The sequence below is a fragment of the Terrapene carolina genome, unplaced genomic scaffold (genome assembly GCF_002925995.2).
Source record: "Terrapene carolina triunguis isolate 2854851 unplaced genomic scaffold, T_m_triunguis-2.0 Scaffold96, whole genome shotgun sequence".
NCBI classification, from domain to species: Eukaryota; Metazoa; Chordata; order Testudines; family Emydidae; genus Terrapene; species Terrapene triunguis.
The window spans coordinates 30,642,708-30,667,306 of record NW_020664447.1 but is presented as its reverse complement, the minus strand read 5'-3'; the positions used below and the strand labels follow the sequence as shown (position 1 = coordinate 30,667,306).

General features: G+C 43.9%; 1 protein-coding gene across 1 annotated transcript in view; it reads left to right on the top strand.

Moving 5' to 3' along the window:
* The first annotated feature begins 1,122 nt into the window (after positions 1 to 1,122).
* CKAP5 (cytoskeleton associated protein 5) overlaps positions 1,123 to 24,599 on the top strand; it is a 103,475-nt gene continuing 79,998 nt past the window's right edge. The window contains exons 1-5 of the mRNA XM_029911530.1: positions 1,123 to 1,510; positions 14,642 to 14,733; positions 17,782 to 17,975; positions 20,899 to 21,105; positions 23,956 to 24,127. Coding sequence (XP_029767390.1) covers positions 14,677 to 14,733; positions 17,782 to 17,975; positions 20,899 to 21,105; positions 23,956 to 24,127 — 630 coding nt within the window. The 5' untranslated portion in view covers positions 1,123 to 1,510; positions 14,642 to 14,676. The remainder of the gene's footprint in view (positions 1,511 to 14,641; positions 14,734 to 17,781; positions 17,976 to 20,898; positions 21,106 to 23,955; positions 24,128 to 24,599) is intronic.

Below are 24,599 nucleotides of genomic sequence, written 5' to 3'. Positions count from 1 at the left end.
AGCAATAATGCAGTCTATGGTAGACATGCCATGAGGGTTAATGAGTAGCTTGGGAAACTAAAAGCCCCCGCTGAAGCTATATTACTTTTATATCATTTTAGATAGGAATTGCCATACTAGTTCAGACCAGTGGTCCATCAAGTCCAGTAACTTGTCTCAGTCAGAGGAAGACTTATGAAAACACGAAGTAGGCAATTACAGAATGATTTTCAGCAAAAGCCTTTTCTTCACCTACCACTTAATTAGCACCTCACTCCCCTCCTAAAGCAGGCAGTCCATATGTCCCCTGTATAGGTTTATCATTTCTAATGTAACTATGGCTGTTCACTGGTCATCGAACTAGCAACCATTTCTTGAATCCTGCTAAACTCCTGATGAGTTTATTGGCAGTGAGTTCCGCAGGTCAATGATGCGTCCTATAAAAAGAATAATTTCATTAGTGTCACGTGTTGCCTGCCCCGCGCAGCGCACGCCCCCTCCTCCCTCTATCAATACAACCGCGAGAGGCGCGGCCCGGCCCCTTGTTCCCCACCCCGGCGCCTTCCTTGCATTGCCCGAGTCCCTCGCGGCCCTGCTCTCTCCGGTTCCGGCTCCCTAGCAGGGCGCAGCCCGCGCCGGTAATCCGGCACCCGCGGACAGTGAGGTGGGCGGGGCCTTGACCGGCACTGGCCGGAAAACAGGCCGTAGAAGTTTCCTATGCTGGACGCAGCGCCGCAGCCACCGTGGCCTGGAGCTGCCCCTTTAAAGAACGGGGACGGTACGTGACTCTGCCGGATTCAAACTACCCAATGAGGTGCCAGGTTGAGGGAATGGGCGGGGCCGGCATCGACCAATGGGTGCTCAGGACACTGCGAGGTGCGGGGGGCGTTAGTGATTTCAAACCCAGCTGAGGAGCGGCCCGGGGTTTGTCGCACCGGCTCCGGTGAGTGTTGTCAGCGCCGCCCCCCCCCCCTCCCCCGGATTTACATGCCTAGTCTGGGGCCTTCCCGCCCGTGTCACGAGTCTCCCGCTCGGGGGTGGTGTTTCCCCCCCTCCCGCCCAACAGAGTCGGCGGGGGGGCAGTGAAGTGAGCGGACAGTTTAACGTCCTATTGGGGGGCGGGGCCGGCGCGGGTCTCTAGGCCCATCCACCCCGTGAGGTGCCCCCGGCCCGGGAAGAACAAACCCGTCCCCTTGGGCCTCTCCCGCGAGCCAGAGCTCGGGCCCTGCCCCTGCCAGCACCCGACACTGCGGCGATGGGGGTGCGGAGCTGCCGTAGGCCGAGAACGTGAACAGAGCGCCCTGCCCGGAGAGGCCGTGGGGCGGGTCTGCACAGGCGCCCCTGGGGAACGTAGGGCACCCGCATTAGGTGCCTACCAACGCTAGGTGGGGCCCAGCGTGTGGCCTGCAGAGATGAGCGTTTCCAGCTCTGAAGTCGCCGTGCTCCCCTGTACTCGCACCTCAGTGTTAGCGCAGCTCCTGGCTGAAATATGCCCTGCTTGAAAGTGTTGACTGCAGCCCTTGGACTTTCCGTGAGTTGTCAATGCGGGATTCAGTTGGCACTTTGGGCAGTCAGAGCTAAGGTGTAGTGCATCGGGCTCTTGTTACCTGGTAGCATTAAAGATACTTTTGGGGTCACTGTGCAGGTTATCAGCTACCCCAGCATGCTGAGCTTTATTAGTACCAGACAGCCTTCCTAACAACTAATTTGGAAAATGATCACTTGACTATTCGCTATGGAATTTAGATCAGGCCAGACTTTCTAGGTGGAAACCAGTTTATATGGTACTTGACAATTCCTGCCTCCAGAAGTGATTTGAAAAAAACTGATGTCTTGTGAGCTGAGTTCTCGCTTCATAATTCTTGGAACTCAGTTGGTTCTTTGCAGCTCTTAATACTTAAGATGTGTCTTGGATTCTGGTGATCTAGCTTCAAAATGACAGGTTTCAGAGTAGCAGCCGTGTTAGTCTGTATCCGCAAAAAGAACAGGAATACTTGTGGCACCTTAGAGACTAACAAATTTATTTGAGCATAAGCTTTTGTGGGCTATAGCCCACTTCTTCGGATGCATAGAATGGAACATATATTGAGGAGATATATATACACATACAGAGAGCATGAAAAGGTGGGAGTTGTCTTACCAACTCTGAGAGGCCAATTAAGTAAGAGGAAAAAAAACTTTTGAAGTGATAATCAAGATGAGTTTCTTACTGACTTTTCGGTGGTGTGGGTCACAGGTTAGCCCCTGAAAATAATATTCTAATTTCTGTCAAATCTTTTAGTATTCTTGCTAAGTAGAAAGATGTCTTGTGACCCTTAGCACAGCACCAGCTAACCGGCTAGGCTGTCTGTTTACCTTTTGCAAATTTTGCTTTGGCTGAATCTGGCTGTCAGTGACAATCCAAAAATGCAGCACAGCTTTGATACTATGCAGCCTAAGAGGATAGAGAATGTAAATTAGATTGTGTGCGTATAACATAAGCTAAGACTGGATGCTACCCCTGCAAGCAAATCATTCTGCCATATATTTCTCATGGAATGTATTTACAGTGCTAGATTGGAGCATATTTTAATCCATGTGTAGGTTGCCTCATTATGCTGATTCTTTCCTTTCTTGATTCTCGTTTTTGTTTTGTATACAGAGGTGCAGACAGGGTTTGAAATGGGCTGTGACTGAAGATGGTGCTCTGTTTATCTTGTTAAAATGTGGCTTGTTTCTGCAATTGCTTACTCTATTCTTCAGCAGTGCAAATGTTGAGCAAAACATTTTTGTTATTAGCTATCTAATTTTCAGAAAAAAATGGAACTTTGAATTTTGGATTGTCTGCTATAGGGGAACTTCTTCATGATAGAGAGGTCACATGGTATCACCTCTACTAACACACTTGTCTTTGCAGGCCATGGAAATTTACCTGCCAGTGTGTCCTTTTAAATATGCATTTTGCAGTGTAGTGAATATAGGCTCCAACACTGCAGCAGTTGGTCTTATAAATTCAAAAGGTGATCTAATTCTCCTATTTCTCTCCCTCCCTCCCCCTACATCCTTTCTCTTTCCACATTTGGCCTTGTTTGAGGTTTTTATCCTTTCAGCACAGGTAGCTCCCCTCTTTAAAATTTGCAAATGTTCTTTTAAAAACAAATGGACTTGCAATGAAATTAAAACACTTGTGTTGCATTCAAAGAACATGTTATATTGAGGAAAATGCCAGCAAAAGTAGCAGTTCATTGCCCTAATGTGGCTCTAAACAGAGGACCTTAAACTTGCAATTAGTAGTTTATTGGTGAGAATTCTCAGCAAGATGGGAAGTTTAGAACAGTAGCTGGGAGTTCCAACGTGTGTGTGAGTGAGAGAGGCATGTGTGCGCACACAATTCAGGTTAAACTTGAAGAGCTGGATTTCTGAAGTATGGAAAACCAGAGAAGGTAGTCAAACTACCTTCTCTTCCCTGTAGAGATTCAAGAATCCCATCATTCCTTTTTGTTGGAACAACAAATATGTACTCCATAGAAAAACATTTTAAACTTTTTTCATATGTACATCTCATATTTTAAATGTGACTTATTCCATGCTAACTTTTGCTGTCCGCGTGCTATAGCTTCATGGTCTAGGCATGTGATATGTTTGGGAAGACATGCTGGTTCTGTGCCTAGGTGGGGGAGTTGGCCACTTGAGTGGAAGAATAGCATTCAATCCTTTGAGGTGCTGAGTAATTTAGGATTTGGTCTTATAATGAAGAGTGGAGAATAAATAATTGGTTACCTGTTAACCATCTCACAAGAGTTTGTAAGATTCATTGATGTATGATTAAAGAGCCATAAAGAAGTGGCACTATCATGTATGATTATGGAACTCAAAGTTATGGTCACAGTCTAAAATAAAGCTATATATTATGGATAGATATGGTTGCAGTGTGCTTCTGCTCTGAATTTCCTGTGTTCCTAACTGTATAGAATATTAGATTTTAATTTTTTTAACATTGAAACAACTGATGTAATATGATTCTGGTTTATGGATTTTATACAGGGTTGGGAGGGAATTGAGTTCCTACTAGAAGTCCTGTTGCATCCTTAAGGATTGAATGGTTGTCCTCCTTTCATAGTCGAATGAAACTGATTAGGTTTGCATCATCTTTGCAGGCATTGTACAGTATAGGAGGAATAGCACTCCCCAGGATATTTTCTCACAAGGGGAGATGGTGGTGAATCCAGATGTGTGCTACAGGAAAATCTAGTATGTTTGCATTTAAATTTAACTCTGTCTGGACCATATATGAAAAGGCAATGTTTCTGTGGTTGTCCATCCAACCTAAGAAGTCTCTTGAAGTGAGTTGTTGAAAAGATTCTTGCCTTTTGAGTTGGGATTGTGAGCTTTGAAGCAAGGTATCATAGAAACAATTACTTCTGCAGCTTGGTTACAGTGAATGATAAACGTTCAACAGAAGAAAATGTTGTGTGCAGGTGATTCCTCATGAGGGAGCTGTAACAGTGGAAAGGTATCTTCAGAGACCAGTTCCCTGAGCACAGTTTTGATACTCCACTGCCCAGAGCAGACTTATTTCTTCAGGATACCTGAGTAGAAGGCTGAAAAGGCAGATTGTCACTAGCAATTACAGCTATCTTGTAATTCGGGGCAGATCAATCAGTAACACTTCTAATTTGTTGCTTGACATTTTGAGATGCATGTTCTAGAACAATGGCTCTCAATCCTTCTAAACTACTGTACCCCTTTCAGTAGTATAATTTATCTTGCATACCCCCAAGTTTCACCACACTTAAATATTACTTGCTTACTAAATGAGACATAAGTGTAACAGCACACTATTACTGAAAAAATGCTTACTTTCTCATTTTTACCATAGAATTATAAAATAAATCAATTGAAATATAAACATTGTACTTACATTTCATTGTATAGTATATAGAACAGTATAAACAAGTAATTGTATGAAATTTTAGTCTGTACTGACTTCAATAGTCCTTTTTATGTAGCCTGTTGTAAAACTAAGCACATATCTAGATCAGAGGGCTAGGGTCCTGCAGATAAAATACTGTGATTCGATGTCAGAATTCAGAAGTAATGGACTAGGACCCAGGAGACCTGGCTTCTATTCCCAGCCTTGCCACTGGTCTGTTGTGACCGTGGGCAGGTCACTTCACCTCTCATTTCCATATCTGTAAAATGGGGATGATATTTCCCTCTTTGAAGTGCTTTGAGCTCTACTGAGGAAAAATACTATATAGGAGCTAGGTGATATTGTTACCCATGAAAATTGTGCATCCCAAGGGCCAACCTGGTGGCTCACTGACTGAAGTAGATAAGCACCAACAACATGCAGTGACTGGTTTAGAAATGCCTAAAGTGTTGAGGGGTGTCTGGCCTGCCCCAAGCTGCTGCCAAAGGAGACAAGTGGCTTGGAGCAGCACACCCTCTCTCATTGAAGAGCAAAGGGTTGGCTCCTACTTCAGAGCAGAGGAATTCAGGCCCTCCAAGGGGGACACCTCAGCTGGTGCCTCAGGAAAGAAATGGGTCTTGATGAAGGGCTGGAGGAGACCTGGTACCCCTGGAACTGTGGGTCCATGTGATCTGGAAAGGGGAGGTGGTTTGGGGACAGGTGTAGAGAAGCTGGACCCCATGGGGCTGTGGGCGACTCTGCTAACCTCTGAAGACACTGGAAAAAGGGGGTATAGAATGGGCCACGTAGGGTTCTAACTACTCTGAGCGCCTTTGTCTGGCACATGGAAGGGGGTGCCTCCCTCCCAGGGGCGAGGGGAGGCGGGAGCTGGTGGCGTCGGCTGCAGCGTTCTGCGCTCCGCCCTTGGAGGAGGAGGTGCCTGCTTCCCGGCCGAGGATGAAGCGCCCCGCCCGCTGTTGCAGCTGAGCCGGGTCGCGGCCACCCGGGTGAGTGTCTGGCTTGGTCTGCCGTGGACCAGGAAAGCTAGGGGGATAATTGCCTGTCCCGGAGTGATGGCGGGGCCTAGCGTCCGGGAGGAGGGAGAGGGGGCGGAGGAGACTGCGAGGATAAACAATGCCGGGCGGGCGGCCTGCTCCGCTGTATCAGGCCTCCGAGCCGAGCATTAGGGGCTGCACTGAGCCGTATCTCCGGGCCCAGAGTCTTTCCATTCGTGGAACCACTCTGTTTTGGCTGCAGGGGGACTGCTTATAAAATGTCTCCGAGCTGCCGCATCTGGAGGAGGTGGGGCGTTTGTGGCCTTGTGTGTGTTTGGGCAGGGGGAATCTGGCAGGAAAATGAGTTGTTTATTGGCTGGGGGAAGGTTAGGCCTGAGGATCTGGCAGAGTTTGAGGGGTAGCTTGCTGGAAAGCCTGGGTGAGAGGGGTTAAGCAAGAAGTCCAGCTGGGTGACAGCTCTAGCTGTTAAGGGGGGGAGGGTGGCTGTGTGTGAACTAGACTGGGGTTGGAGGGTGTCTCCATATGGGAGGGGGAGGCAGCTGGTGATCATATAGGGGTTCTTGCTAGGGGTGATTCCTATGTTTGACGTGCTGGTGAAGGAGGATTCAGTCCCTCTCAGCCTAACATTTTTAGAGGTTCTCATGGCCTGTAGCTTTGTAAACACTCAGGTGGGGGAGGGAGGCAAGGCAGTCTGTAAGTAGTGACCCACCAGCATTTGGAGCTCTTGTATCTAGCATTAGAATTTAGCCTACTTGTTCCGAAGTTGATCACATTTTGTCCTTCCTTCCCTCTCCTCTCCCCCCTTTCCATTTGCTTCTAATGTTGGCCTTGTTTCAGGTTTTATTCTTACAGCACAAGTCACTCTTGCTTTCTTAGCCATGATGAAAAGTCAGTTTGCTTTGGCTCACCTCAGTAACTTGTATATATTCTTTCTAGAGTGCATCTAAATTGCATTCAAAGGGCACATTTAGGAAAAGTTACATTTTCTGGAATTTCTTTCAATTTTCATTCCTCAGTACATAGCAGTAATGTGATTAAATTTGCATTTTGCTCTCTCTTTTTGGTGAGTTCTCAGCAAGACAGATATAGAAGAAAGTTATTGAATACTAGAGGGGAGACTTACTAAGAACACCTTATTGCTGGACATCTTAGGGCTTGTCTACACTGGCACGTTACAGCGCTGCAACTTTCTTGCCGCGCCCCCCGCCCCCAGCGCTGTAACGTGCACCAGCACTGGGAGCTATTCCCCTCGTGGAGGTGGGTTTTTTATAGCGCTGGGAGAGCTCTCTCCCAGCGCTGGTGGTGCGACTACACAGCCACGTTAAAGCGCTGCTGCATTGCTAGTGTAGATATGCCATTAGTGTATAGCTATCTTGCCTCTTCAGCTGAGAGAAACAACCTTATTCAACTGTCTTTGCCATCATGTTTGGAGTTCATTTCTCCCTGTCTTCGTTTCCTGTTTGCTTCCTTCCATTGAGGACTTGTGCTGTGGGTTTCCATAATGTTTGGGCACAATTTCTTCAAGATAGTTGTCATCCTGCAGATCGCTTAATGAGATTCTCTCTACCCTCCCAAAACAGTACCCAGCCCTCTTCCATTGCCGAGGAATCTCCAATCATTGACTTAAAGCAGGGGCGGGCAAACTTTTTGGCCTGAGGGCTGCCCGGCCCCCACCTCCTATCTGACCCCCTCCCCCCTCGTTCCCTGACGGCTGCTCTGGGACCCCTGCCCCATCCACACACACCCCCCGCTCCATGTCCCCTGACGGCCCCTGGACCCCTTCTGCCCCATCCAACCCCTCCTCTCATTCCTGATGGCCCCCCTGTGACCCCTGCTCCATCCAACCACCCCTTCTCCCTGTCCCCCGCCAGCCCATCCAACCCCCCTCTCATTCCTCACTGCCCCCCCAGGACTCCTGCCCCATCCAAACCACCCCCCGTTCCCTGACGGCCGCTCTGGGACCCCTGCCCCATCCACACACCCCTGCTCCATGTCCCCTGATGGCCCCTGGACCCCTGCTGCCCCAGCCAACCTCTCCTCTTTCCTGACTGCCCCCCCAGACTCCTGCCCCATCCAACCACCCCTTCTCACTGCCCCCTGCTGCCCCATCCAACCCCCCCTCCTTCCTGACTGCCCCCCGGGGACCCTTGCCTCCATTCAACCCCCTGTTCCCCTGACCCCTATCCACACCCCTGCCCTCTGACCACCACCCCAAACTCCCCTGCCTACTATCCAACCCCCCCGTTCCCTGCCCCCTTACCGCGCTGCCTGGAGCACTGGTGGTTGGCGGCGCTACAGCCGCGCCGCCCGGCTGGAGTCGGGCCACGCTGCCGCCACCACGCAGCACAGAGACTAGGTCAGGCCGGGCTCTGCAGCTGCGCTGCCCCAGGAGCTCTCAGCCCTGCTGCCCAGAGCATTGCGCTGGCGGAGGAGGAGCTAGCTGAGGGTGTGGGGGAGAGGGGACAGCAGGGGAGGAGCCAGGGGCTAGCCTCCCGGGCCAGGAGCTCGAGGGCCGGGCAGGACGGTCCCGCGGGCCGTAGTTTGCCCACCTCTGACTTAAAGCCTGCTAGTGTTTCTCTTTAATCATCTTGAGAAATTTTTACTGAGTGACATGGTTAAAGTTCCCCTGATTTCTCATTGCTCCTCTTGCAGGCATCAAGAGGTCAGGACTGGTAATGGGACTCCAGTTTCTCACTTAGTAATATAGAACCTGCTACACAAGCCCAAAGAGTTCTAACTAGGTATTTATTACTCTGGTCTGATTGAACAGACTAGTTCTTGGATTAGGGAGATCTTACACACTCAATTTTTCTGTTGCACCATTGAGAGTTGTAAAATAAAAGCTGGGTATCTGCTGCTCTGATCTCTGGGGTTTTCTGAAGAACTTTTCTATCAGGCTATTTTAGTGTGTTCAGATTTTAGCTTAGGTGAAACTTGAGGCTCAGATGCCATGGTGATGAAACTCACAAATATTGTAAATGTGATAAAACTTTAATCTAGTTCAAGTAAAACTTGGCATTTTCAGAGCTAGAAATTAAACATGACTTGAAACTGCTATAAAACAAGTACGTGTGGACAGATAATCCAGTCCTGTCAATGCAGTGTGTAGTCATCCCTTCAGGAAGAAGGGAACAACCTGAATTGGCAGGTCTAATCTCAGCTGGTTCATTTAGCTAATATTGTAGCTTTCTTTATGGTGGGCAAAACAGTCCCTCCACTGCAGGAGAAATTTTAGTGGCTTAATTTTTTTTAATACTTCAAAGAGAGCCTTTGAAATTGACTTGATCTGACCAATTTCTCAGAATTTAATGTTTTTAAATGATCTTCTAGAAAAGTTTGCTTTAACTTGTAAGAGTACAACAGCGTTGAAACAGTAAGTATCTACTCTTTTGGAACAGTAATGTTTTGATACTGAAGTGGTGGGGAGTCATATAAATACTGCGATAGCAGCAGCAGACGTCAGTTCCAGTAATGTGTCCATTCTGGCTTAGGACAAACTAGTCCTCTTGTTGGTATTTGCACTTGTCATGGACCGGTCATTTGCAAGGTGAAACAGTATTACTTTTGCTAAATAAGTTCTATGTTTCTAAACATCTCAAAACCAAATGTCTTCACTATTTGCATCTTCAAGATTTTAAGAGCCAGGTTTAGGTAACAGAACTAAGGCTTTGGCTACACTGCAGACTTCTGCTAGCATAGTTATGTCGCTCAGGGGTGTGATCCCTGACCAACATAGCTGCACTGGTAAAAGTCCCTGGTGTAGATGTAGCCAAACCAGTAAAGTGCAGTTTTGCCATTATAGTTGCATCCACACTAGGAGCACTTTGGCAGTATAATACACTGTCACTCTTACTATAGACGTGGCCTAAGTTTCTAGTTAAATTTGGCAGCCAACTGTTGCTCTTCAATGTTACTCCAAACTTTCACTTGACAGCCTCTTCCTCATTATGTCACAACAAACTTTGGGCAGTTTGTCCACAGCTTTATAATGTTCTCTCAGCATTTCCCACTTTAACACTTTCTTATGTCTCTTGGAATCCTCCAAGTGTTAGCCTTGTGTTAGTCATAGGGTCTGGTCTGTGCCCCAGCCTGTAACAAGTCTCGTGGGAGGGGCCCATTTAGTGTGCTGGGCCCCAAGGACCCACGGAGTTCCACATGGGCAGGCCCATGGTCTCCAGGACTCTGAGACGAGGCCTTTGGCACCAGCTATCCCTGTCTCTCTCTCTCTGGCTCTCTGCAGTAAATCCAGCCAAGCCAGAGTCCTGCACCAGGCTTGTACTGTACCCCTTCAGGGCATGACACACTCATTGTGTATTTACAGTGAAACAGGCAGCCTTTTCAAAACAAGGTAACATATATTGGTCACCTGGCGCATACACAAGCTGAAAGTCCTTAACTTCTGCCTCTCTGTGCTAATCTAAGTCATAGTCCACCCAAGTCAAACCAGTACCATGCTGAGCCAGCCAAGCTGTGATAGACTCCATCTCTTGCTCTCCCTCTCCCCCTTGTCTGTCTCCCCAGGGTTTTCTGCTGTTTGATCTTCAGTCATTGGACATCTTTGTCTTGCTGGTTGCTCTGATTCAAGGTCAGTTTCAGACAGTTAGTTTTATGACCCTGTTCATGACCACCAGATGATACCCTACCTCATGCCTTCTATGCTGTCTGACCAGGAGATGTACTTTTTTACAATGTGAAGTGCATAGGGAAACTGAGGCACACATAGGATTCATAAATATTGCAGAAAATTCCCCTTGTCACATCTTTCCTCCCCTCTTGCCTATAAACTATCTATAAGGTCTTTAGACCTACCCCTTTCCTTGACATCCTTTATAGGTCAACTGCTGTGTATTATAGAAGCTTGTCCAGCCAAGAGTTGCTAGGGAGGGTTTGCCTTTCATCTCTGCAAATTAATCTGGGGATTTGCAGTTATAAATGTCTTATTGATCAAGCCAAAACCAAACTAGTCTTGCAAAACTTTCTTCAGTTGATTAGCAGGCTTTCATTTTTTGGATAGTGCTGAATTGTAACAATTGACTTTGAAAGAATTAGAATCTGTTCTTTATTTGAACTTCTTTCATCCTATTTACTAGTGAAACTAGTTGGGAAAGTTCCAGAGATAAAACACTTCATTCTTGCAAATCTATTAGTAATAAAGCAGTCTTAGTATAGCATGCATTGTTACCTATGGAGGCTAATTGCTATTTAGATGTTAGAAAGTATGAGGTGGCATTCACATGCCTCCTGTAAGAAGTCTTCAGATGATAAAAGCAGAACCTTGGTTGCAAATGAGGCCTTCGGAGTATCCTACAATACTTGAAAAATTGGAGAGGCATGCTGAGTAGCAGACATTGGAGCTGTCTGAAGTTTGGGGAAGATCACGCTGCATCTGTTTATATTTGGTTCCTTTCTGGATGGTTACCTTCACAATTATAAGGGCTAGAAACAATCCCTCACACACTTGGGAAGCTTCCCACTTGTTACTGGTAAATGTATTTTTCAAACCCTTACTTTAGTGCACACAAGCATTGTGGGAAATGTGGGTCTTTGGCAGGGCCGGATTAATCTTTTGTGGGCCTGGCACCACTTGCCTGGAGGAGCCCAGCCAAGCGCGCCCCCCCTTCCCTCCCGCCCAACTACCGAGACTGGCCAGGCTTCTGCACTAGTCCCAGGTGGCTCAGCTCTGGGGAGACAGCTGGGGCCCCACAGATGGTGGGAAGCAGAACTGCCTGGAGCTGGAGGTGCACTGGGGTCTGGCCAGGGGGCTGAGAGGAGCAAGTGATGGGGGGAAGGGACAGGGGGCGCCAGCAGGCTGGCAGAGTCTCAGGGTGCAGTGTTATCTTTAATCTACTTTTAGGAGTAGGTGAAAGATAACAGGTAGTTCAGAGAGATTTTGGTGGAAGAGGGGGATCAGTATATAAGGTGTAGGAAGAGAAGAGGTCAGATGTGGATGCAAATTCAGTTACAGAATGCTGGTGATCTGGCTTGAAACAGAGGGGTTTTGACACCAGAAGGTGCATTAGTGAAACTGACTTTATTGTACTACAGTAACTCCTCACTTAATGTTGTAGTTATGTTCCTGAAAAATGCGACTTTAAGCGAAACGATGTTAAGCGAATCCAATTTCCCCATAAGAATTAATGTAAATAAAGGGGGCTAGGTTCCAGGGAAATTTTTTTCACCAAACTATATATTATATAGATATATACACACAGTATACGTTTTAAACAAACAATTTAATACTGTTCACAGATATGATGATTGTGAAGCTTGGCTGAGGTGGTGAAGTTAGAGGATGGAAGAGGGAGGGATATTTCCCAGGGAATGCCTTGCTGCTAAATGATGAACTAGTACTCGGCTGAGCCCTCAAGGGTTAACACGTTGTTAATGTAGCCTCTCACACAAGGCAGCACAAACACGAGGGAGGGGAGACAGCATAGCAGACACACACACACACACACACACACACCTTGTTTGTGGGAGAGAGAGATGCACACTGCCCCTTTAAGTAAGCTGACCCACTCTTAAATGCATTGTCTTTTTAAGTGGATCAGGAAGTTGAGACAGCAGCTGCTGCCCCAAGCTCTGTCTCTCTCTCCCTCTGTGTCCCCTCTCTGCTCTATATGGAGAAGGGGTAAGTGGGGTGCAGGAGCAGAGGGGGGCACCCTGACATTAGCAGCCCCCTCCTCCCCCCCGCACAGCAAGCAGGAGTCTGGGAGCAGCTCCAAGGCAGAGGACAGGAGCAGCACGTGACACTGGGGGGAGGGATAGCTTGCTGAGCGGGTGCAGCACAGGGAACTTAGGGGAGCGGGGAGCTGATGGGGGGCTGCTGGTCCACCCTGGTTACAAGCCCCCACCAGCTAGCTGCAATGGGCTGCTCTTCCTGCAAGCAGTGGTTAGAAGGGAGCATTGCACAACTTTAAACAAGCATGTTCCCTAATTGATCAGTAATGTAACAACATTAACCAGGATGACTTTAAGTGAGGAGTTACTGTACCTCTCTGGAGTGTGGAAGTGTGTGGGGTTTTTTAATGGTGCTTCTCCTGTGGAGTATGGTTTTTTTTGTTTTGTTTTAAATGGTACCTCCTTTAACACAAACTTCAAGGGTTGAATTCTGCCTTAGATACAGAGTACCTTTTTGTGTTTAAGTTGATGGCTTGTCCTACCTTATGTACCAAGGGAAGAATTTGGTCAGTAGGCTGAAATTAAGCTCTGGTATAAATGGGTGAAATGCCCATTTAAATTGGTGAGAGTTGTATCCACTTACAAAAGGCTAAATTTGGCCCATAATCTAAATTAAATTGGCGAACGGAAATAGTAAACCCAGCTATTGTTGGCCTTCCCCCCCTCCTATGCATAGAATCTTAGAGTGATCTGGGGATGGCCTCTTTATTATTACCCTAATGTTGTTTTTTTAACTAAATAGGACAAGTCCCCATTTTTGTTGGCATCTTAACTTTGATTTCTGTCTTTGCTGCTGCAAAACCAAACTTGCCCTATTTTCAATACCACTTAAGTAACTCTGCTGTTGCTGAAAAGGAAGAAAACAACTGCATCAGTGTTTGCAAACTGGGAAAGACAAATTACATAGTTACACTTTAGAATAGGTTTGCTACTTTGATTGTACTTTCTGCACATAAGCTTAATGTTGACTCTTTCACTGTGGAGACTGTGTGCAAATTAGCTAGTTTATGCATCCATAGTGAGAACAATCTTGAGCAATATCCATAGAAGCTGAGAGTATTTGAGTAGATCTTCCTGATTTAATTAAAAAAAAAAAAGTGCTTGAGTTTATAAAGTAACTCTAGAAGATGGCCCACCGAGTATTATCTATTACTCTTCTTCCTGTTCTGCACATCCTAGTTGCTATTATGGATTCTTTGCGACCGCTTCAAGTTGACCCTTTTCCAGATTCACTTCATCTGTTTGTATACAGAACCCTGGGAACTCTTCCCTTCCTGCTGCTGAATTTTCATTCTATTAATTTCTTCTCCCTTGTAGCAGTATCCTTGGTTTATTTGCTGAGCAGTCAGATTAGTCACATAATACATCTAAGATGGGGATTGGGTCTGGATTGTCTGATGTGACCCATTCCTATTAGAGTTAAGAAACTTCTAGAAATATTTAAATGGATGTGAATTTGTAGCCCTAACTACAGTTAAAAAATTGACCTGCTGCTGTCAACTGTTAGCTCTCTGTCCCTCTGAACAAGTGATCAAACTAATTTGACTGCTAGCATAAATGGGTCTGTCCCTCGTTCAGCACTGTTCAAGGCCCTAGAAATGGCTGTCCTCCTTATACTAGCAAGTCAACTATTTTCAGGGTACCTGTTGCTGACAATTCTTGTCAGCTTTCTAGTGTAGATAGGCACCCAGTCCTTTTTGGCTTTTTAAAAAACTTCCTCGAGAACTCACTACACTTAGTCTGACTTCTGCATGTCTTATTTCCCATTTGAAACTTTCCCAGACTGAGGCTTCAATCCCCTGGTATATAACAGATTACAGCATCAGTGTTCTTTAACCTGTAACTGTTTAGTTCTTTCTTCTATGGCTAGACAAATACCATGGTCTTAGTGGTGGGTACCTAAATGTAATGGCTAGCTCAATTCCCACTCACCCCCATCTACAGGGATTAGAATGTTCTTATGGAATATTGGATTTTCACTTTTATTTCTGTTGGAATAATAAACTATAACTAGATGTAGCACCTTCTGAAACTTCCTGGCTTGTTGGAGTTAACTATATTTTTCTCTCCCCAGGAATTACCGTAACTATAGAGAGAACCTGAGGCACAATGGGAGACGATAGCGAGTGGATTAAACTGTCCATTGACCAGAAATGTGAACACAAGGTAGGAGAACTTGTCCATGGGAGCTGGCTTGGTCCATATACTTAGTGTGGGTGGTTCAATGCGGTTGCTGTACCTACTAATTACACCAAAGTGGGTAGAGTCTGGACAATCCCATGTTAAAGCATGCAATCTTATTTGAAAGTGCCTCAGTTCTGTTAACAAAAGAGGGAACTGAAAGCTGAGTAGGATTTCTAGAGCAGAATTTAGTTGATAGCCTCTTCTTAATAAATCAATCGAAGTGTAGTGTCCAACATGTTAATGTTCCACACATGTGAAATGAATGTCTGTCAGCTCCTCTGCAGTTGAACTTCTGCCAGGACCCTTGAGGAGTGATGGGAAGAGTTGATATCAACCTGTAATCATTCTTTACCAAGAAGAAAAATGCATATATTATCTCCATGTCCACCTTCAAGTACAGTAGAACCTCAGAGTTATTAACACCAGTGTTACTAATTGACCAGTCAACCACACACCTCATTTGGAACTGGAAGTACACAATCAGGGAGCAGCAGAGATTGTGGGGGCAGGGAAGCAAATACAGTACAGTACTATGTTAAATGTAAACTAACAACAAAAAAAGGGGAAAGCAGCATGTTTCTTTACATAGTAAATTTTCAAAACTGTATTAAGTCAATGTTCAGTTGTAAACTTTTGAAAGAACAACCATAATATTTTGTTCAGAGTTATGAACAACCTCCATTCCTGAGGTGTTTGTAACTCTGAGGTTATACCGTAATGATTGAAGAGAAATCTTGAGGTTGCCAACACAGCGAGGATGTCTTGATACGTAGGAAAAATAAAACTTTCAGAATTTAAATTGTTAGGCTAACATATTTAGTAAACAAATCATTCAGTATGTACTAGGAGTTTGAGATTAGGTATGCATGTAACTGTGTATATGTACATTCTGTGGATTTTATTCCCACTTAAATCTCCTGACAAGTCTTACGTGGAGGAATTGAGTCTGGTTCCAGTTGGCTGGCAAGTATAACTGAGCTGGGAGGTCCTTAAGGCCAAAGTGAATTGTACTCAACCTTTGAATTTAAGAAGCTTTTGCATCCTTGCACTGTATCTTACTGAACAAACTGGAAGAAAGGTAACCAAACACTTATGGGCAAATACTAAGGGTGATCAACTATTTTTAAAAAAAAAATTAAGAATTTCCTTAAGTTGTGTCTTCCATGCTTTCTTAACTGTGAAAACCTTTCCTACCTTCAAGAAAAGCTGCATTGGAATATAAAATACTTTCCAAACTCTCACTCCAGCTAAAATGGACATAGAATCCCAAATTGAAGTTGGAAAAGACCTATTAGAATCACCTCATCTCTAATCCAGGATTGGTCCCTGCAGATATGACTGTTTGTTTTTATGTAATACACTTTAGAAGTTGGTTTCTCATGAATTAAAGTGGGAGGCATCTATGCTTAGCCTGACATATATCAGTATAAGAATCTTGGAGATTCCCACAGCCACAAGACTTATGCTGATCTATAGATCAACGGTTCTCAAAGTTTAGCAACCCTAGGATAGGACCTCCATTTTTATTTAAAAATTTTGGGGGACCCCCAAGCATCCCCTGCTCAGCCCTTGCCCTGCCCACTGCTCACTGTATCCCCCCTTCCTCGATGGCGCTCTCTCCCCCATCCTCACTCACTTTCACAGGCTGGGGCAGGTGGTTGGGGTGCAGGAGAGGGTCTGGGGTGCGGGTTCTGGGAGGAAGTTTTGGTGTGGGAGAGGGTGCGGGCTCTGAGTATGGAAGGGAGTTTGGGGCCCTGGGCAGGAGCAAGGGGTTAGGGGTGCAGGCTCCTGCTGGGCAGCGCTTACCTCCGGTGGCTCCCGAAAGCAACCGGCACATCTCTCTGGCAGCAGCTCCTAGGTGCGGGGGCCAGGGGGTCTCTGTGCACTGCCTCTACCCACAGACACCGCACCCACAGCTCCCATTGATCACAGTTCCTGGCCATTGGGAGCTGCGGCGTTGGAGCTTGGGGCGGGGGCAGTGCACGGAAGGACTCCCCCACCCCCCCCCGCCCCAGGACTGCAGGGATGTGCCGGGAGCAGTGTGGAGCCAGGGCAGGTAGGAAGCCTACCTTAGTCCCACTGCGCCAACAGACTTAGCGTAAAGGAGTTGAGGGGAGGAGTTAATCAGCAGGCTCCATGGACCCCCTGAGGTACCCTCGGGGACTCCCAGGGGTCCGTGGACCCCAGTTTGAGAAATGCTGCTTTAGATGTTGTATTGTCTGACTACTTATACTCAACCAAAAAAAATTGTCCTGTTTTTTCCCTCACTGGGAAGTTTCAAACTGCATCTCAGATGTTCTGTCTTGATGTGTGTCATCAAGTTGCATGCATTTTATGTTGAGATCATCCTTGGAAAGAGTGCTTTGGGATTATATAGCTGATCAATTCATACAGATGGAGAAGTTTTAAATACTGTTCTAAAATGTTCTTGTTTAGCTTGCATATTCTAAGTAATCTTGGCTGTATTCATTTAAAGTAGCAGTGTTTTTGTTGTTTTGGTTTTTTTTAAAGTTAAACGTGACCTAATATGTACTCTTCCGGACATACAGGCTAGGGCAGAATAAACAGTGTCTGTAACTGAATAAATGTATTAATCATAATTCTTGCCATGATCAAAATTAAACCAATTATACAAAGCTAGTACATACACTTAGGACCTGAAGCTGTACAGAATTCCTATTGAGGAATATAAGAATTCTGCACATAGAGGGCTTGCAGGATTAAACCCATTTTCAAACCTTCAGTGCAGTAACAAGCAATAATACCAGTATGGGTAAAACTAACACTTACATGAACCTGATGTTTCTTCAATGGAGAATAGGCAGACTAGTTGCAGCTGGTGTATGTACACAAATTTCATTCACAACTGATCTTCCATGTGCTTGCTATTCTTATCCTGTGCTTCCTTTGATCAGAGACAACTATTCAAGCTATGTACTGGGAAGGACAGATCTACACAAGTGATAATGAAAGTTAAATGGCAGGCTATTTAACTAAACACAGTGTCTAACTCATGACTTCTTTTCCTAGTTGTGGAAAGCCAGAGTGAATGGCTACGAAGAAGCTCTGAAGCTTTTTCAGAAAATAGAAGATGAGAAAAGCCCTGAATGGTCCAAGTATCTGGGACTAATAAAGAAATTTGTGACAGACTCCAATGCGGTGGCTCAGTTGAAAGGATTAGAAGCAGCACTTGCCTATGTTGAAAATGCTCATGTAGCAGGAAAGTAAGTCCTTTCTCCTTCCTAATGATATGTTTTTGTGATAGTTAACATGACCTTTCTAGGAAGAGCTAATTTGCCATGTGCAGCTGTCACTTTCAGCGTTTCTGCCATGTTTCCCATTTACTTCCTGATCTGAAGAAACTGTTTACTGGATGGCCAGTTGCTAATGACTCTGCTGTGCTGTGACTGTAACTTCTTGTATTCATAAGCTCTGTGACAAAACAGTGTGTTTAGTATTCTAAATCCTAAAAAAAATCGTTTTCTGAAATAGGAAAGACAAGTAAAATGCAATGATGAGTTGAAGGAATGGATGTCATAAACTGGGATTCCTTTTCTCACTTGACCATAATGCATTAAGCAGTCTTATAACTTGAGAAGGGTAGAAATGGAATAAAAAGTTCAAAGTTAAAAAATCCTTCAAATGAAACTGCACTCCTCCTCAATAGACCTAAATGGAGTGAGTAGAACACATAATTAGCTTTGGAGACAAGGCTTAGATGAGAGTGCCTGGATTATGTATGGTAAAAATACTGTGTGATTTTAGTTTTAATGTACAAAATCCCAGCAAACTAAGTCTTTGTGAATCATCGTGATTGTCAAACCATATAAATGAAAACTCATTCAAATGTGTTGAGTGATCTGGTTTATCATACAACATACTGTACAGTGCAAGGTTACAAGAAATCGGGAGCTGCTGTTTGCATGGTAGCTGTTCCTTCAAACCTGCTGAGGTTTAGAAAAGAGCCATCTGGGTTAACTTTCTTCCTCCTGACGCAGGGTGGATTTTACGGCCTACTGCCATTGTAGGTTTTCCCTTCTGGTGAGAGAATGGTATGGTAGATCTCAAATCAATGAAGGCTACACTCAAAAGACCTCAAGACTCCTGGAATATTCTGCTCAAACAGTTTCACTTTTGTTTCTACTGCTTTTCCCTCCCTTCTCACATTTATCTCCAGACTACTTCTCCTTGTCCAGTTCTATTCTGCCCCCAACAATCTTCTATTCATTGAACTTTTTGAAACTTGTGTATTTCTCTCCTTATCATAAGGAACTTACAGAAATAATAGTGTGGGACATACTTGTTAGTTTTTTAATAAACTATTTTTTAATATGTAGTGAATTTTGTTAGCAGTCTAATCATTTCTAAACTTATGCTCTGCTATGTTGCAGAAAAAGTAAAATGGGGAGGGGAAGTCTTGCAATTAAATGAGTCAACTTTCAGAATTTAACTGGAAAATTCTTATGTTCTAGAAATGTTTAGAAAGCAAACAAATGGACTTTGTTTATCTCTAGTTCAAAACTAGCAATCCATGTCACCATGTTCGTTGGATGTAGCATTAGAAACTTGCATTAGAAGCATTAACCTTAACTCAGAACATTAAGAAAACACAGCACACCAAGCAATTGTAGGTGATCTTCTCTTGTATACTGGAGAAGTTAAAATTGTCATGCTTTTGGGAATTGCCACATCAGGCTAGAGACAGCCAGAGCTGCTTGTATAGTGAACAATGGTGTTCTAATATCGCTGTTTTTTTAATTAAAAAGAACAGAAGTCTTTAGAATAGACTGTCCTTCCCAACCAAAGTGCAGTATTGCCAGCTGCAATGGTATCCTAGATTTTACTATACCTTTCTCTGCTTCCATGGCCCAGGGTATATCTACGTAGCAAAGAAAAACCCGGGGCTGGCCAATGCCAGCCAACTCGGGCTCATGGGGCTTTGGCTGCGGGGCTATTTCATTGTGTGAAGACTTCCAGGCTTGGACTGGAGCCCGGACTCTAGGACCCTCCCACCCTGCAGGGTCGTAGAGCCCAGGCTCTAGTCCAAGCCTGGAAGGCTTCACAGCAATGAAACAGCACCGCAGCCTGAGCCCTGCAAGCCAGAGTCAACTGGCATGGACCAGTTGCAGGTTTTTCTTGGCTATGTAGATGTACCCTCAGAGTACAGACTTAGTGTTGTCCACTTTACGTTCAGCTCAGTGAAGAGAGCATCTGTGTTGGAAATTTTTACTCTCTATTTCAAATGATAAAATAGAAGATGCAAAATATTAGTACCTCAGACTGGAGTTATATAAAAAGTCCTGTCAATAGTTTCAAAACTATAGCATATGCTGTAATTCCAGCACTTGGAATATCCAGCCTCATGGTGCATACCAGCATACTTTCCCTTATTCTCTTCCAAATCCCTCCTTCAATTAATCTTTTCTTCCTCATCCCTCAAACCCACTCTTTTATGCCAACCTTCTATATTATCTAAAGATTTTAAAAGAAGCTAAAGGACAGAACATGTAATTCCATAACTGCTGTATATGAACCTCCCTCTTTTCCTGCTATCTTTTTGTACTGTACTTAGATTGCAAGTTTCTTGAGCATGGATTTGCATCTTTTTCTGTGTGAAGCAGTGTATACCTATGAGGGGACTGGGTGGGTGTGTATGTATATGTGTGTGTATGTATATATATAATTTCTCTCACACAACTTTTTGTGCCTTGGAACTCTTAAAACTAGTCTCCTCGGGTGTCATGCTGTTCTGCATGTATTGAAAAATTAGTGTGCATATATATATATATTTATTAGTGGTCCCCACTAGGGTGGGTTCCACTGTGCTAGCACTGTACAGTCCCTGCCATGAAAAGCTTTACAATCTTAAACAAGATGCAACAGGCACATGAAACAAGCATAGAGGTGGGGAACACTCTTTAGCTAGTAAAGTGCATGTGTAGTACCTAGCCAAGTTCAGTAACATAGTGGAGCAAGTCTTTAGGGAATGTTATTGCCATGGTTATCCTAAATAGGATCTAGTTTCCAGAAGGTGAGGCTTGCTTAGTTATCTCAGTATTACTATGTGTGCATATGCCTCATGGGTCGTAGAACTAATTACATTCGCTGTTCTGTCTGCTGAAAACTAAATATGTCATCTGTTTTCAGGACAACAGGAGAAGTGATTTCTGGAGTTGTAAATAAAGTGTTCAATCAACCTAAAGCCAGAGCAAAGGAGTTGGGTATAGACATATGTTTAATGTATATAGAAATTGAGAAAGGGGAACCTGTACAAGAAGAGCTGTTGAAAGGCTTGGACAACAAGAACCCTAAGATCATAGTAGCATGTATAGAGACATTGAGGAAAGCACTGAGGTAAGTTCTCTTGTTTCAACTCCACATGCTGTTAAGTAACAGATAATTTAGATAAGGCTGTAGGTGGCTCTGGAATTTGGTATTGTTGAATCTTCTAGATTGTAATGACTTCAGTGAACTGAACCTTTTTTAATGGCCGCATTTGCCCTGACAGGGACAGTGTGGGAATTAGTCATATGTGAGTGTTTTCTCTGCAATTACTGTTCTTGTATCTTGGTCAGGTTCAGTCTTGGCAATCTGTTTGCCAGACTTTGTTTAATGAAAACATTTTCTTGAATGTTAGGTGCAGAGCTATTGCCCAGCAGAACTATTGATTCCAGGCTTGGGAACTTGCCTCTTCTGAACAGATGAAACAAAGTTGTTGAATGAACTAGAACAATTGTAAATAAATATCTTTGAGTTTAAAATAAAAATGGTTGTGTCCTCCCCACAAATGCTCCCCCTGCTGATTGCTAATGCATAAAGTAATATAATCTATTAGTGTGGTGTTGATGAAACAACACTCTTCACTTGGGATATTAACAGCTTTCACTAAAGAATTTGATATTGTTCAGGTCAGTCCTAAAGCAAATTTTAAATATCTTTAATTGCATGCATACCAAACCAAAGAAAAGATGCGTCTTGTGTTGTGCAATAATTTATTTTAAAGCAAGAACTGGTGAGCAAGGGAATTTGTGTGTCTGGCATAGTCTAGGAGTTTCTTAATAGGAAAGGCTATAACATACTACTGAAAGTTCTCAGAAGCCCAATCAGTGTAAGTGTAAAATTACATTTAATTTACACTTACAGCATATCTTGGGTACAAATGTCACATGAAGTGTCTTACATGTGTCAAATCTGCAAAAAAAGGAATTTTGCTTATAGCAGTTTCTGAATACTTTTCGATATATTTGCACTTTCAGATTTTTAATTCAGGAATTCCATGTAGTATCTGTTACTTAGCTGTCCCCTTGATCTGTAGGCTAACTTTTAAAAATATTCCCTTGGAAGTGTCTAAGTTCACCAGTATGTGGAGTTTGCCAAATCTCTGTAGTATTTCTCTTTGCTAAATGTAGGCTTTTTATCATTGTTGTCCTCTTCTCTCCTCCCCCAAGACACTTCCCCCTCCCCTTTTTCTCAGTCTAAATATCTCTAAATTTTCAATATCTGATTATTGTGTCTGATGCATGATCCTGTCAGTATTTGGTATGTGAAATAGAAACTTTAAGCATAGGAATCTCTAGAACAGATACAAATGGCCAGTATTGGGTCCTTCTGAAGAGAGCAACCCCCTAATAATCAGCGAGTTCCTAATTGCCTTTTGTTGTTATCCCATCTACTGTTACTGCAGATGATGTCCTACGTCTAAAGCCTATTTTTAATTCTAAGATGTATGCCTCTGTAGTAGTGTCCCAGATTTAAGAGTAATTATCAGTTAAGTTACCTTATTTAATCATGCCATATTGTGCTATAAAAACAAACCGTGTAATTGGGAATCCTGATGAGCCTTCTCTGCCACTTATCATGTTTCAGCTCTAGCTCATTCTATAGTTACGTTCAATTCTTTAAACTAGTCTATAAAATTATTTTATATCCTTCAGAGATGAGATGGTAAAACTAAATTCTTTATTCAAAGGGGAACTCACCATTGACCTGTGGGACTAGACTGTTTTTTTGCATTTTTGCTGTATTAATACAAGAACAGAGATCTCTGCATTTGTGGCCCATCCTGTGTATCAAGCAGGCATCTTTGAGCTGTCTGCATCGGTGCCTAGCTTTGTCAAGCGTGTAACCAATTAGAACCCATTTGTTTTAATTATAAAATGTTCCTTCAATGTGCATTACCTCACACTTCTCAGGTTTTAGTCTGTTGTTGTTTCCCTGTTAACTAGCTAAATTCTTCCATAGTTTCTCACAATCATCCCTAGTCTCTTGACATAATCATGTTGTAGGCTAATGTATGGACCAACATTGGCCCTAGTATGCTTCCCTGGGAAACTCTGGTATATATTAACCTTCCCTTGCACAGGATTGGTGACTCATTTGTATTCTGTATCTTAATCCATGATTGGGATGTTCCTCCTGCAGCTAATCTGTTTCTTATAAAGCTTCTTGTAAACATCTGATAGCATAAGAGTACAATAGCACCTGACCAGTTCTTAGTAGCTGAGTACGGAAAGAGTACTGATGTGCTCCCATTCAGTAGTGATTGAAAGCTGAGACTTTGTGCAACAGGCACAAGTGCGACTTGCAGAATCTGGTACCAAAGGGTGGATGACCAGGTGTGGGGGGGGGAAGGGAGGGGAAGTGTGTGTCAAAGCGCACACTTTCTGTGAGATGACCCATGGCTCACTAATCTGGTCTAACAAATAGCAAAATGACTAATGCTTTTCTGCAGTGTGCCTCCAAGGGATAGTCAGAGGAGATTCTAGTGTGATCAGAAAAATAAGTCACACAAACTCCAGTCTAAAGAGGTTTCTTGTTCTCTGGCAAGGGGACAGTCTTAAGCAGCAGTTGGATTACATGCTTTGAAGTGGTTTCAAAAGCCTGGTTTTATTATTCCAAACTATATGAAGGAGGGAAGGAATTGTGATAGAGCAACTGTTCTTTAACACTACAAATGAGTAGCTTCAGATTGGTAAATGATGGCAATGCATGTTAATATGTAGAACCATTGCTGATAGTATATATTATGACACAACCTCTTGTACGAGACACAGCCTATGAAGGCATCAGTTTATACAATAGTTCTGTCTAGGACCCCAGCTGTGTCAAGATAATAGCTAATTAATGTTGATGGTCTTTGTGGCTGAATTTGTTGGATTTTGCGCTCTGCCATTGACACCCGTATGTATTCTTTTTAACTTTCAGTGAATTTGGTTCAAAAATAATCTCACTAAAGCCAATTATCAAAGTGCTGCCAAAACTATTTGAGTCTCGAGAGAAGGCTGTTCGAGATGAAGCCAAACTCCTTGCTGTAGAGATCTACCGCTGGATAAGGGATGCTCTGAGACCACCATTACAGAACATAAACTCGGTTCAGGTAGGCTACAGGAAGTATCTATCTGAGCAAAGTTTTATGAACTAAGGTTCATAAATATTCCAGTGTTCAAACTAATTCTCATAACCCCCTGCTATATACCAGGATGAGATATTTTTACCTGAGCATGTATTTTCTTGAGCCTTTCTGTCTTACTGAAAACTGTTGCTGTCTGGTAAAAACACCTAACTTTTTCTCTCTAAAACAAAATTATTTTTTTCATTTTTGTGGCTTCAAAATGGTAACTAAGCAACATGCTGGTTAAAGATGCATAGCAAATCTGTTCACTACTTCTTCGGTGGGTGAGACATGGGAAAAATACCATATCCAATTGCAACTAAAGGGGGAATTTAGGTGGGTAGTTTAGATTCTCCCCATCTCTTTTGGGCAACTACACTTGCCATCTGCTCCCTTTAATAACTAGGTGTCAGGGTCACCATTCTCTCTTGGCAAAGAAGAGAGAACTTGCAATGTA